The sequence below is a fragment of the Lycorma delicatula genome, chromosome 1 (assembly GCF_047948215.1).
Source record: "Lycorma delicatula isolate Av1 chromosome 1, ASM4794821v1, whole genome shotgun sequence".
NCBI lineage: Eukaryota > Metazoa > Arthropoda > Insecta > Hemiptera > Fulgoridae > Lycorma > Lycorma delicatula.
This window is the reverse complement of record NC_134455.1, coordinates 327,166,761-327,182,397: the sequence shown is the minus strand read 5'-3', so window position 1 is coordinate 327,182,397 and position 15,637 is coordinate 327,166,761. Positions and strand designations below refer to the sequence as shown.

At 30.5% G+C, this 15,637-nt stretch overlaps 1 protein-coding gene across 7 annotated transcripts in view; it reads right to left on the bottom strand.

Annotated features, from left to right (window-relative positions):
• LOC142334232 (ubiquitin carboxyl-terminal hydrolase 16-like) overlaps window positions 1–15,637 on the bottom strand; it is an 89,629-nt gene that overhangs the window by 49,754 nt on the left and 24,238 nt on the right. For all 7 annotated transcript variants that reach the window (XM_075382086.1, XM_075382090.1, XM_075382089.1 and 4 more), the window contains exons 7-8: window positions 11,930–12,073; window positions 4,712–4,930 (exon numbers count right to left, since the gene is read on the bottom strand). In XM_075382086.1, coding sequence (XP_075238201.1) covers window positions 4,712–4,930; window positions 11,930–12,073 — 363 coding nt within the window. The remainder of the gene's footprint in view (window positions 1–4,711; window positions 4,931–11,929; window positions 12,074–15,637) is intronic.

Sequence of the window (15,637 nt, the reverse complement as noted above, 5' to 3'; positions counted from 1 at the left end):
AAAGACTAATACGTAATCAATATATAAAGTGAATTTATGAAAATACAATTATGTCATTTATTACACAGTGTATACAAGAATTATCTGCTACCAACTAACAAAACACGACTATTCTTTAAGTACTTTATTCTGAACCAATCTATTTTTTTTTTTTTTAACATTTATCGATATCGAAGTTTTATAAAATATATAACAGAAACGTAAATATGGTTTTTTTTTGCTTTTCCAACTTTAGGAAACTGTAAATACTAACATCTAATTTAAATGTTTTGTAGATATAAGTTAAACAACTATAATGAAGATATAAAGATTCATGAGCATGTACTGCATATAGGAGTCAGTATTTATTTCATATATTATTTTGATAACTTTGACATGTACATCACATACAATTTTTAAAAGTGATTTGTTGTGCGAACAAATGCAAATAGTAATTGCAGAGGGAAGTGCGTTCCCTGTGCAACTACTCTGTACTTCACAATGCTACAGTAAAGTCCACACATGACCATAACTATGTATTAATTATCTTTTGTAGCCTTTATAATATATAAGTTATATATTTTGTCCTTATAATAAACTTGCTATTTGAAAGATCCATCTCAGATGTTAATCCACAAAAACTCCTAAATACTTAAAATTTTCAATCCTTTTTAACATTATCATTATTCAGCTTTAATTCAAATTGTAAAAGTTTTACAAATAGTCTTATCTACATTTAAATAAAACATATTTGAATGTAACCAAATATTTATACCATTTAAGAAATGTTGTAATTTATATTTTATAGAATTCTGTTGTTGAGCATAACATTGCTGTGTAATTTTCATAGGAAATTATGGAATCATCATCAGTGTTTATGGAAGAAATATCATTTTTAAAGGAGTTTCTTTGACTAATTTAAAGTGAACTGGACATCTTACAATTAAAAAAATAATTAAAGATTTATTTCAACTCCATAATTATCTTCTTTTTTTTTGCCTTTCCCAATTTTATTGTTAACAAAATTCTAAATTGTTCTACTATTGTTAGCAAAATCATTTAATTTATTTTTTATCATAATTAAATCGAGCAATTCTAAGTAGTTTATATAGTTTAGTTTTATACTAATTGTATTCATCTTTCAATCTTTTATTACTAGTTATTTTTCCACTTTTTATACAATTTTTCTTTAGTTTTTGCCTACTGAATAAGTCCTTTGTCTACCCAAGAATTCATAGGTTTTGTTTTTTACTTAATTAAAATTTCATCAACTGAGTTTATTAAAAAGTTTGTCGTAAGCTTATGGTCACGCAACTTATAAATATGATTAAAAGATATTTTACAGCAGATTTTAGCAAGCTTTTTATAATTAATTGATTTAGTTTCAGAAGATTGCAAAAAACAAGTGCTTTGTTCTATATTATTTGAAAAATTTTAAAAAGTAGACAGTCATCAATTAAATCGTACTTTAATTTTATAGGTTGAATTCCAAAACTAGATTTTATGAACACACTATCTATATATGAATCATTAAGACCTGATCCAGTAAATTTTTAAATAATAGTTTATAACACATTTAAAAAAAGTTGTTTTGAAAATCCAAACTGTCTTCATTAATTTTCATTTTGTCTATATTAAATCATCCAGCACAATATCATTTGTCATCCTTGTTTAAATGACCCTCATTTATATAAGCTTATTATCTTGAATATTACAAAAATTAAGTTCCCAATTTTCATATAAACATGTTTCCACATATACAATTACGGAAAAGAATATACAATATAATGCTTCTAATTTTTCTACATTATGTTTCAGACTCCTTATATTTACATATAACATTCTTAAGTTTCATATGTAGTCTAATGAATTAAAATGAGTTATATTATCAAACTGTATATTATAACCATTTGCAGTAAGTTGATTTTTGGTAGCAACAGCATCAACTTCGATGCTGGAAGTTGACACTGGTGCTAATTTACTATAGACTGTAGAATCAATGAGAAGACTTGCTGCTGTTGAGCATGTGACACTTTTATTTTTTCAGATTTATTACTGGTTGTTTTGATAAAATCTAGTAGTATGGGAACTTCAGGTCTCATTGGACAGTCAATCAGCTCTGTTTATATAATATTTCAATCCATCACAATTTTCAGTACCTACAGCAGTATGATCTGTGTTTCTATTTTTATTTTATTTTTTTCATCATTACTATAAGTGCAGTTTGGACAATTCACAAAGAATTAGTATTTTTTTTTTGCACTATGACCAATTCACGTACAATTTCTGCAAGGTCTAATGTTAAGATCATTGATTACTCTACATCTTTGGTGTGCTACATAGATTATATTACTATTTTTTTTAAACAATACTAAATGACTCTGCATGTAATTTTATAATTGTAAATTTTCAAATTGCTCCAGCTAGTACACAAGTGCATAAGATAGCACTTATGTTGTTCATCAAAATTTCTATTGTTTATATCAATTTGTATAGATCTTCTTTGCCGATATTTCGTTTATTCACGTACTTAACTATGACAGGGTCATCTGTTTTTTAATGATATATTTTACAGGAAATGAATTAAATTGAACCGAATTGAACCAAATGATTGAATTATACAGACCACATAATGAAATGTAGAATCTTTGTTTTTCCTAGTCATCATTTTCAACAAAGATAGGTACATGCTCTTTTTCCAATGGAAATATATTATTTGTGTTTGATGAATAATTTGTAATTACTGATAAATGTTATTTTTCTTGGCTTAAATCATTTCTTTTCGTAAATAATTTTTCTCCTTTAATTCATTAATTTGTCTCCTAAGCAAAACACATTCCCTTTTAATGACTTTAATTTTGCATAGTCATCAACCTTTTCAGCCAAGATCACTATAATTGCATCATGCAGTTTAGATTTGTTTCTGGGTGCTACAATGCAAAATGCTCTTTTCAAGCTTTTTTCATATTTTTGTTGCCCCTGAAGTTCCATGTGCACTATTAGTATTCTAGCTTCATTGGATAATTCTTTTGAGTCCACATTGGAATTTTTATGTTGAGATGTTCTGAGTAAACAATCAGGGAATTACCAATATAAAAATCATTATGTAATTGGATCAAAATTACTTGTGTGATATGTGCTTTCACAAATTATGCACCAGACACTTTTAAGCAACACTAATTTATGATTTTTAAAAAACTTTCCAGAGGCCTGTTCGGAGCACATTCATCCACCGCCCATATATACGAATATGAGAAATATTCAACGACTTAAAATTTACTGTCATATTTGTGAAGAAGTTTACTGATCAGATGTGATAAATAAAGATATGGTAAGAAAGAAGATTACAATGTATAAAAAGGCAGGAAGAATGTTAATGATGAAAAGCGAAGTGTCTTTCAATCAATAATTGCTTCACAAAGTTAAGAAAAGATTTGTTTTGATAAGACTACTCACAATTTCTTATTTGTCTCTCAGCAATTTCCAGTTTTTAAAAATATTTGTTGCATAAAATTATGACCAAGCACTTACACTACAAAAAACTTAGTTCAAGGGAGGCACCCAAAAATGCTAATGGACATTTACAGTAAAAAATTCACAGGAACAGTCTTGAAATTCTTACAGTACAATGAAAGAAAAGGAAATGGTTTCTTGAAAAGGATTGCAATGAAACATTACTCTGCCAAATCATACCAAAAAGCAAACAACTTTTGGTTTCCCAGAAACCAAGAAATTCAAGACAACTTTTCACAAGTAAAATCATGAGTAACATTTTCTTCAGCTGTCAGAGAATTATAATCATGAATACAAACCATACGGCAAAACAATTAACACTGAAGGATGGTAAATATTACAAAAAAGACAATTTTTATAATTAAATGTTTCAACAATGGGTCACTCGTTATATCACATCAAATCACCAACAGCTCTATTATATCAATAAAACACAAAGACTTTTCTTTGTTTTCATTAGAAGCAGTAAGTAATGTAGCCAAATCTTTTACTTAAGTTATATTTGATAAAGATAACAGGTACTTCTTTCATTAGAAAAAAAGGTGAAGGCATTGATATTAAGAGACAGTAATCATGAAAGCAAACTATTTTTTTTTTAAAAATCACTACTCAAGTGCATAGTGAAATGTACTCTGCTTAGAATTAAAAAATTGTAATTAACCGAACTTCACAGCTATTTGTATATTTCTGAACACAAGTGATTCAAAATTGAAATACATCAGCAGATGATAAAACAACATTAAATTTCTTTGGAAATTTTAAAAACGAATATAAAAAAGGAAACAAAATCCTTTTTCAGGAGGGTACATTTAGCTCCAAAGAAAAATATGATGGATATACTAATAAATCACAAACACCTTAACATCATCTGAAGTAACAGTATACAAAAAATAAATAAAAAGCAACTACATTCTCAAGCTTACGTAAAAACAAGGAGAAAAGATAAATTGCATCTCTTCTGATTGGGTTAAGATCCTAAAGCACTAACAAAGCAAGCAAAGTATGCTAAACCATATATTCCAAAGTATAAAACATCATATCATATGTACAAACAAATTTGCATAATGAAAAGAAACTCTCAGAAAAGTGAAATTCTCTTATAATTTTTGTATTTCTATTTTTTCTAATGAAAAGAGAACACTAGGAATCTATTGTGTAAAGGAACTTGAACATCCCTTTTTAGTATCTTTAAAAAATAATGATGAAATACAACACTAACCCTTAAATCTTCAGTGCGGACAATGTCAAGCAGATGTCTTAAAAGCTCATGTGCATCATGCTGGTCACCACCTTCAAACTGTGGACATTTTCTGCGAAGGGCAGTCAAAAGTTTTCTAGGTACTAATACTTTATTACCATTACTATCTGGTTTTGTCATATCAATGAGTAATTCTAATAAGCACTCACTGACTGGGCCACCTTTTTCCAATTCACCACTCTGAAAAATAAATACATTAAACCTTCAGTAAAAAGTAATAATATGAGGGCAAGTCAAATTAAAACGGTAATTTTGCTATTCTATGCAGCAAGCAATTTCAAGTTGGATAGTGGAGTAGGGGGTTAATGTTCAGTGTGTTAGAGAGGGGAAACCAGCTTGGTTAGCTCCTCCGCTCTATTCTCAATAAGCCATGAGTTAGCAAGAGGTTCAGTCATCTGTTGCACAACGTATAATCATAAAGTTTTTAACTAATGAAGGTGCTAAACCTGTGGAAATTTTAACTCGTTTAAAAGTACAGTTTGGGGATGCTATACTGTCCTAAAACTTAGTGTATACCTGGGTCAGACAATAAAAAATGTCGAAAACAAACGTAATGACGATGTCCAAGGTCAAGTTTCGCAGCTGACAACATCCATGCTGTTAGAGAGCTTATCGAAGTTCACTGCTGAAGAAATTGTGTCAGAAATGGGTATCAGCTATAGGAGTGCTCAATCCATTATCACTGATCATCTTCGCTTTAAAAAAATTAGTGCTCGATGGATTCCAAGGTTGTTGACTGAAAATAAAAAACAGGTCAGATTGGAGATCAACAAGAGACTTCTGAAATGATTTTAGCAAGGGGATGATCTTTAAGCTGCATCGTCACATGTGATGAGACATGGGTCCATCATTACCCTTCAAGTCAAAAATGGCAAGGTGTGATAAAGGAGGATGAGACCTGCCCAGTGAAGGCCAAAACCTGTCTGTCAGCAGGAAAAGTTCTTGCAACAATTTTTTTTACTCAAGGGGGGTTTTACTCATTGATTTTCTCAAGAGTCAATAAACAGAGAATGCGGCTTACTATTGTCAGCTGCTACAGTCAACTAAAGCCACCTACCAAAACAAAAGACAGAATATGCCCATCATAGATGTCATCCTCCTCCATGACAACGCCAAGCCGTGTATCACAATTTTGAGAAAGGATAAGTTAAAAAATGCACTGGGAAATCCTCAAACACCCTCCCTATAGTCCAGATTTGTCCCCCTGTGACTATTTTTTGTTCATGCCCTTGAAAGAATCGCTTGAAAGGGAATGATTCAAAATCAATGAAGACGTCAAGGAGCATGTGTGCAATTGGTTGACAACTTCTCAAACTTTTTATGAACAAGGAATATTCAAGCTTCCAAATCGCTGGTAAAAGTAAGTAGATTGTGCAGGAGATTATATATAGAAAAGATGAAGGTATGAACTGTGTATGTTATTAATCAATAAATTTATAAAAAAAAATTACTGTTCATATTTGATTCAACCTCTTAACATGTTATTAGCCCTTACACTATACTTTACTAGATTTCTAGTCATTAAACAACATTTTATGTAACAAAATACAAGTCTTAAATCTAAACAATAAAATCAAGGATAATAATTTAAAGTTACAGAAAGAAACAAAATTATATAATACCACCACCATCCAAAACAGGCTATGATTTTAATAGTGCAAATCTACTACCAGGTTGCAATCTATAATCTACTACCAGGTTGCATACTAATAAAAGTTACAAAAGCCTTATCAGTAAAAAAAAAAAAATGCAATAATTTTGAAAAAGGAGACATAAGAACCAGTATTTTGAAAATTTACAATTTGCGGTTGTTACGATATTTATCTTTTCAAATATTACTATGTAATCTGTGTATATAACAAATTATACCAATTCTGTCTATAACCATTTTGCAGTTGCAAAACTAAACATACATTAACAAAACATTACAGGGCCCATATCCACACCTTCAGGATCGTTTTAAAACAAAATTCAAAAGTTACAACTAAAAAAGGTAAAAAATACCCCCTTTTTCACCATTTTGTAATATCAATATATATATATAACATATATATATATTATCTTCTATATGTTTGTCATTGCCTAGCAGTTGCATTACTTAACATCTAAAATTAAAATTTTAAAGAGTCAATATTCAGGGCTACGAGTATATAAGTCAATATAAGTTTTGATTAATTTGATTATATTCCTGGCTAAAAAAATAAAAATAATCTATGCTTAGAAATTAAATTAAGTAATCTGTAAATTGACTGACAACGAACTACTTCTGGTGAGAGCCATGTGCAGCCACCAGGTGCAACATCATTGGACTGCTCTGCACTAATAGCAACTAAAATAAAAATGTGAGCATATATGACAAACAAACAAACCCATCCACTATCACTTTTTTATAGAGAGATTATAGTTTAAACATTAAAAAAAGTAAGAAATTTTGTCTTAAAAATTCAAAAATGAATCTTTTTACAAATTGTCATTTTTTATGTCTCTTTCACAAGGGCATCTACTAAAGCATTATAAGGCTTTATAAGGTTACATAATAACATTATAAAATAGTAATAATAGTAAAGGCTATATAAGTAAAGTTTGTTTAAATTTATCAACTTTTCTGTTGAAAATTAAATGAAATTTTTAAATATATATATAAATTGTATAAAATTTATCAACCAAGTTCCTAACATTTATCTGTGTGGTCTCATATAATGCGTTACAATAAACAGATTGTTAAAAATAAAATAAAATGGTCGATCCTGTCAAGACAATTTCTTTTATCTAAAATTTTGAATACCAGCATTTCTCATTATAATGAGTTATGAATTAAGTTCCACTGCTCTTTATTCCGGCATGAGTATGATTGTCTTTAGTTAATGGCAAAATACTGAATTGCTTTTGACACTTTTCTTAGAATGCCAAGAAGTTCAATTGGTTATCATAGCAGCAGAACAGCTGCTAAAAGATTATGTTTAGATCAGGAAACTTCAGAAGAAGAGGATGGAAGATCGGCTTCACACATGTGCCCAGCAAGTGCATAAAAAAAAAACAAGTAAAAACCTTTTTAAAGGTGCATTTAATTACTATTACAGGTAATTACTATTTCAGGTATGACCTGAAAATAAAAATTGGATTAATAGTCAACATTCGCGATTACTGTCAAGCTCTTCAATACATAAATGAATCGGAAAGAATTTATTGCAACAAAGGAAAGGTCATTTTACAAACTCTTGAGAAGCCTCCACAACCACTTAAATCATTATTTGGAACTGATGCTCATTGAAATTAATTTTTAAGCAATATCAGAAAGTACAATTCATGCTTTCAAATGACATCTTTCGGTGCAAAAAATCAATTGCCAATAGAATTCCAATCAACATTTCACATTCAAGGAAAAATTTATCATCAGATGGGATCCTTGTTACCTACAAGTGGTGAAAATCCAAACTTTTTACAGATTACTTTATTGGAGACCCCGAATTACAAGCCTCAAAAAGACATGACGTCATACCTCAACAGAGAAATAATAATCTGCTTGTAATCTTTTCTTCACATCATCATCAGTCAGCTCTGGAACAAATCATGTCCGATTCAAAGTACTTATTCAGCCAGATAAGACACTTACTGCGGGACATGAAAGAAAGTTCAATGCCCCAACAAAGATGAAACTGCGATAGTAACAACTGGAAATGAATGTACATCTAGACACACTGATGAGATAGAACTTTATATCGAATTTCAGAAACGCACACAGATCATATGACTGCTTTCAATACCCATTAATTTTTAGGAACAGGTCTGACAGTTACCACATCAATTATATTGAAACCCTTACCACTGGAATACTGACAACAAAGAAAATATCATTTCAATCATTCTATTGCTCCCACTTAATGATAAGGACTAACCATGACAACTACATTTTAAAATATAGACAACAATTAAATCAATTTGTCGTAGATATATACACAAAAGTCAAAAGTGAATGACTATTGCACATCAAACTAAATCAAAAATGTTTGCAATGTGAAGACACACCTACATTCACCTTCAAGATGCGACACAATAAGATGTTCCAGTTCAAGATACAGGTAAAAAGGTGTTATTTACAATTATCATTTACAGGCAGTCCACAACACATGCACACATATACGCAGGATGCAATGACTTATGTTCAAAACCACAGACATCCAAATCTATTTATTACCTTTACATGCTACCCAAAATGGCCAAAAATTGAAATTCTTTTGAAAGGTAACGAGCAAGCTTCTGATCACCATATTATTTCCAGAGTGAAAACATTTCTTATCAACTTAATCTTGGCTGAAATAAAAATCAGGAAAGGAATCACAATAGTTATTATATCATCCAGAATTTCTGCTACACTACTGGAGGGAGGTCGAATAGCACATTCAGCTTTAAAGTCGCCACTTGAATTGACTATATAGAACAAAAGCTTTCAAAATTGATGGATGTTATTGTTCACCATGGAATTTTTTCAGATTTTGTATGTTGGGATGTACTCTGTAGAATGGCAGAAGCCAGGTTTGCCTCATGCGCATATCCTAATTTGGTTAAAGGAAAAGGTTCATCTCAACGACATTGATTTGATTATTTCAGAGAGCTACCTGATAGCAACATAGATCCTGAATTATTTGATATAGTATCAAAGCATATGGTGCACGGACCGTACGGTCAGCTAAATCCAAATTCGCCATGCATGAAGAATAACAGCTGTAACGAGCACTTCCCGCAAATGTTTTTAAATTCAACAAAAACAGGAGCATGTGGTTATCCGTTATATTGTCGACGCTGTCCTAACAACGCAGGATTTACAGCCAAACTATATACCCGAATCAGCAATGTTTATCAAAATTGGATTTTAGACAATAAATGGATCATATCATATAATCCATTATTATCAAAGATGTTTAATGCTTACATCAACATGCAACTCAGTGAGATCAAACAAATGTATCTGCAAATAACGTGAACAAAGCTAGCGATATGGCTGTTCTTCAAATACATAATAAAAACCCACATGATGAAGTGCTTCAATATCAGATGGGATGTTATATAAGCTCCAATGTAGTTTTTTGGCAAATTTTTGGATTTGCCATTCATGAAAGATATCCAGCGGTAAACCGTGATCACGTTGAAAATGGTCAAAGCATTTACTTTTCATCTTATAATATTTACCACATTTTAGAAAAACTGTCAGATTCAATACTTACTGCTTTCTTTAAACTATGCTAGAATGACAATTTCACAAAAACTCTATTATATTGCTACATACCCACAAATTATACATGGGACAATTCAAAGAAAAAATCTGTTTGACACCATAGAGGAACACTGGTACCTGGATTTCCAAATTTTTCATCAAACACTATGTCACATATTTACACCGTACATCCGAGTCAAAGTGTTTTTATTTGAGGATGCCTCTTCATCATATTCAAGGACCTGAAAGATGTGCAGACTTATGTACTATAAACATGAGAATTTGTTGCACATTTCAAGAGGCTTACTTTAAACTGGGACTTTTAGAAAATGATAATCAATGGAAAGAGACAATGATTGATGCAATTCTTACAAAATCACCTTCTCAATTTCAACAGTTACTTGCAATTATATTAATTTGTTGTGCACCAACTATAATCACTACAGAATCAATTTAAGGATGAGGTTTCAGAAGATGTTCTACATGAAAAAAAATTTTTAATCCAGATGCAGTTTTTGGCAGCGAAATTTACAATCGTGGACTTATTTTGTTGAAAAATGTTTGCACTGATACTGACTCTAAAACATTATCCAAATTAGGATTTCAACCATCCCAACATGATGCTTTTGATGCGATTGAACTAAAGTTTGACAAGGAAACATATTATCCTGGCTCTAAAACATTATCCGAATTAGGACTTCAACCATCTCAACATGGTGCTTTCTCCATGTGATTGAACTGGAGTTTGACAAGGAAACAAGTCACGATGAAAACGAACTAAGAAGATTCCTTTCGGAGAACAAGGAAAAACTAACAACCATACAACTTTGTTTTTAACAAAGTTTTTAATGTCACAACAAAATCAAATGGATCTATGTTTTTTATTGGATGTCCTGGTGGAACTCGTAAAACATTTCTTATCAACTTAATCTTGGCTGAATTAAGAATCAGGAAAGGAATTGCAATAGCTATTGTATCATCTGGAATTTGCCGCTACACTACTGGAGGGAGGTCGAATAGCACATTCAGCTTTAAAGTTGCCACTTGAATTGACCATATAGAAAATGTTACATGCAGTATTTCTAAATTATCAGGAAGAGCAAAGTAATTGAATAAATGTTATCTCATTGTTTTGGATGAATGCACAATGTATCATCAGAAAGCTTTAGAAGCAATTACATTACAGGATTTTCAAAAATACATCTCTTTTTGGAGGGAAAATATTCTCACCTGCAGGAATTTCCGAAAAACCCTTCCTGTTATACCAAAATCAACAGCAGCTGATGAAATTAATGTGTGTCTGAAGAGTTCACAACTTTAGACAGAAGTTATTAATTAAGTACATTAAGTTCGAGAAAGGTACTTTTGTCACCTGACAATGAAGACGTAACATTATAAATTCTAATATTTATGAAACTCATTCCGAGACCATCAAAGATTTTTCTTTCTATGGATACTGTAATGGAGCAAGATGAATCAGTCCAGTATCCAACAGAGTTTTTGAATTTCATCTACATCAACGGAATGCCACCACATCACCTAGAACTAAAGATAGTAACTACTGTTATAGTCTTGTAGAATCAGAAGCCACCGAAACTTTACAATGTCTCTAGATTATATATCAAAAATTTATCAAGAAATATTGTAGAAGCAATATTTCTTACTGGAAAAAATATAGGAGAAGATGTTTTCATTCCAAGGATTACAATAATTTCAACCAATCTTCCATTTCAATTTAAATGTTTGTAATTCCCTTTAAGAATATCATACACAATGACCCACCAACAAATCACAAGAACAATAATGAAGTGCCTGTGAAATGTTTCTTTATGGAATAGAAAAAAAGCTAAAACGGGGGGGAAACCAATTTCAAATAGGTATTTTTCACACAAAAAGAAGTAAAAAAAAATCATGCAGTATAAAAAACCTGATGTAATAAAATTTTTCTTAAAGTTACATATACTTACAAATGATTCACCATTTTTCAAAGATAATGAGAATATTTGGCCTGGTTCTTGCATTTCATGTAATAATGTAATTAACCCAGGAGTTTGAGCTAAACACTGTAGCACAGAATTGAAGAAACAAGTATTTCCTAAATTTGTTAGACCCTGAAATAAAGCATTTAAATTAGAAAAAAAGACTGACAAAATGTATTATATATATTTATTTTTTGAGAATTTTAATGGTAATTTGAACACTGGTGAGCTATCCTTCCTCCTTGTAATAAGGTAGCTGTTTCTAATGTATTTTTTCATACCAAATTTTGAAAGAAGTAGGTTAATTAAAAATGTTTTAATGGTGCCTGGTGCATTACAAAATAAAACAGATAAATCATTCTGGTTAACAGTTGAAAGCAAAATCGTGTATTGCGTGTTGGCTTCGGTTAAAAGTGACTCAAGATTTTTAATGCTTGCTCAATAATAATGTTTGGGATTTCACAGAGAATATTTTTACTTTTGATGTCAACATCATTACTTACAGATGACAGATCAATATTGAACAGCGATTTATTTGACAAAGCTTTAAATTTACTTTGTATTTGTCTCAATGTTCCAATACGACTTTCATCAAAGAAAAAAGCTGGTCATTCAGGATAGTGTTTTATTCATTTTCTTTAAGTCATAAGATATCTTTACATCTATCCCACAAATTTTTTGGATTGTAAATTTCACAGTTTAATAAGAATATGGCAAAAAGATCTCTTAAAAGGGCTGGAGATCTGCAAACTGCTGACTTATTACAAATCATCCCAGTCCTGATCATTTTGTAATAAGCTATTTTTGTAATAAGGGTCTCACAAGCTGCTTGGAAGGTTTTGTATGAAACCATTAACTGTTTTTAAATACCTGAAAGACACTGGTCCCAGAACATTGTGTAATAACATTCTTAAATGAAAAATTCATAGTTATTAGAATAAAATGTAAAAACTTTATCTATAGAAGAATCCTTTTTTGCGTCAAAAACCCTACACAGCAACTCCTCTAATCCTTCTATTTTAGTGTTTACCATTTGATGTACAATACGATAAAATTTCATAGTAGAAAGGTCTTTTTAACACAAAAGAATCTACACAAATAAAAAAAATCTTGTCATTTTAGGAGGTTTTTGAAATTTTTTCTGTAACGTTCTCTTAATTAAAAGAAATTCTTTCTCCAGTATCAAGGTGAACAAACAGAAATACTGTAATGAGATATTTTTCATATATGTCAAATAAAGTACCTCCAAACAGATCTGTCTATGCTTACATATCTACTGGTTTGATTAGTTAAGATTTCATCATTTTTACCCAAAACCACTCAGTCAGAGCTGTTGTTATTAATAGATATATTTAATGGCTTTAACTGATGAAAAATATTCAACTTTAATGTAGCAGTGAACCATCGGGGACATGTCACAATGTCAAAAATCTTATCTTTAATTAGGAGATCTAAGTTTTTTTTTAGTTTCAAATAAAAAATACAAGCTCTTACATTCTAGAAGGAAATGAAAAATGGACACTATAAATACAGTAGAAAATAAGAGGCAAATAGAAAAAAAATTATAATGCTGGTTTCCACTAAGTAAAAAATGATCAAAAAGCTGAAAATTTTTATTATCCTTCTTATTGAAAAGACCAACAAATTTTATAATTCACTTGTGGATACAGTCCATGGTTATTGAAAAATATATATTTCAAATCATCGCTTTTAAATTTATATTTTAGTACAGATTTAAATTTGTAAATATAAAATTGTTTTAATTTTTGTTACCTATTTTTAGCACTATTACTGTCAACAACCTAAGTATTTTAAAATTGTTTTTTACATTTATAATTTTAAGCTTGTTAAAGTATCATCGTCAAAATAAAAAAAAAATTTACTAAACTCAAAAATCATTTAGAATTGTTAAGAAATTTACGTTACACACAGAACAATAATACTTATAATGGAGTTAATAACACTGTTATGACAAAAGAAAATTTTTAATGTTTCTCTAAGTGTGATAACACTACTTGAATTGTTTTTTGCATACATTAAAGATTTGTAAATACTATTTTTCTATCACCCTTGTTTTAAATAAATTACACTTAAACAAAAATTGAGGGAAAATATAGTTAAAATCTGTAAAATTTATAATTTTGCATGGCCATACAAGTGTTAAGAATGATTTCACTGATGCTTTTCTTTTATAAATAGCCTCAGGCACATCCCAAATTAATGTCCAACAGTAATCGGCTAGCATGATAGTATTCCATTTCCCTTTAGAGCGGCTTTCTATCACTGAAATGTCTTTGTGGAAACATTCACCGTGTTCGTCACTTACATCTCTGAAGTTGCCCAGGGAAAAATCCAGATATGATTAAGAGGAAATGTATTCTCAAAGACACACTACATCCCACAGCTCTGTATGAAGTAAGAAGTTGATTAACAATGTTGTGGTAATTGTCAGATTTTTGTTTGCCGAGAAACTTTTGAAAACATCTTCAAATGAAGCCCAAGCTGTACTTTCTACATTATTTAACATTCGAGTTAAACACATCATCATTGACCAGCTCGCTTATTTGAGGACCAACAAATATTCCTTCTTTAATTTTTCCTTCGCTTACATTTGGAAATTTCTGCCTGATGCACAAAAATCCAGGACTATCCTTCTTCATTGCTTTTACAAAATTTTTCATTAGTCCTAGCTTGATATGGATGGGGTAAAACTATTTTTTTGGGTTCAACTAAGGGCTCATGAATAATAATACTTTTCCCATTTAGAGTTTTAAGTTGTCTCATTTCTTCCACTCTTTGGTAACATAGTGTTTATCCCTAGCTCAGCTGTCCCATTCGCAAAGAAAACACAGGTACTTAGTATAGCATAACTGCATGCCTAACAAAATAGCTATAATTTTCAAATCATCACATATGTTCCATCTGTTTTTTATAATTTATTTTTTCAAGAACGTCTTTCATCACATCATGTCTTTTTCAAATTAATACCATAAGCGATTGGTATCGAAGGATATTTGTTACCGTTGTATAGTAGAACCACTTTTAAACTACACTTGGACGAATCTATGAAAAAGTGCCAGTCCTCAGGTTTATAAATTTGTCCTAAGTGCAACATAAGCTCATCAATATTTATGCAACAGACAAAATTATTTTCAGCAATAACGTACTGAGAAAGTTCTTTTTGTCGGATTTGAAAGCCCAAAATGTTTGTATTTTTTGAAGTAAATCCTAACAGTTAAGCTTGATTTTTTGATAAATTTAAATCCCTAACAAAGTCATTTAATTCAACTCGCGATATAAAATGTGGCTTATCGGAAGATAATTCAAAATCAAAATACTGCAAGATTTTTCATCACTGCTTTCGAAACATACATTCACAGGTGGCTCAAAACTGGAATAATTTCACCGTGAGGTATAGGACAGATTGCAATTAATGATATTTTACAGTATGTTTAGATTTTTTAGAAATTCAAGACCCACTTGTTATACAAAAGTAACAATCAGTTACATGATCCTTTAGTTCATGCCAAACCACAGGTACACCAGATTGCAAAGCCTTCCATGTACCTTTCAGCCATCCTGTTCAATATATAGAACAATTATTGCATACTATATGAGAAGCCCACGTCTTATCCTGATAATCAATTTTACACTGAAAGTACAAGTGATATGCTTTTTTATTTAAAGGTGTAATGT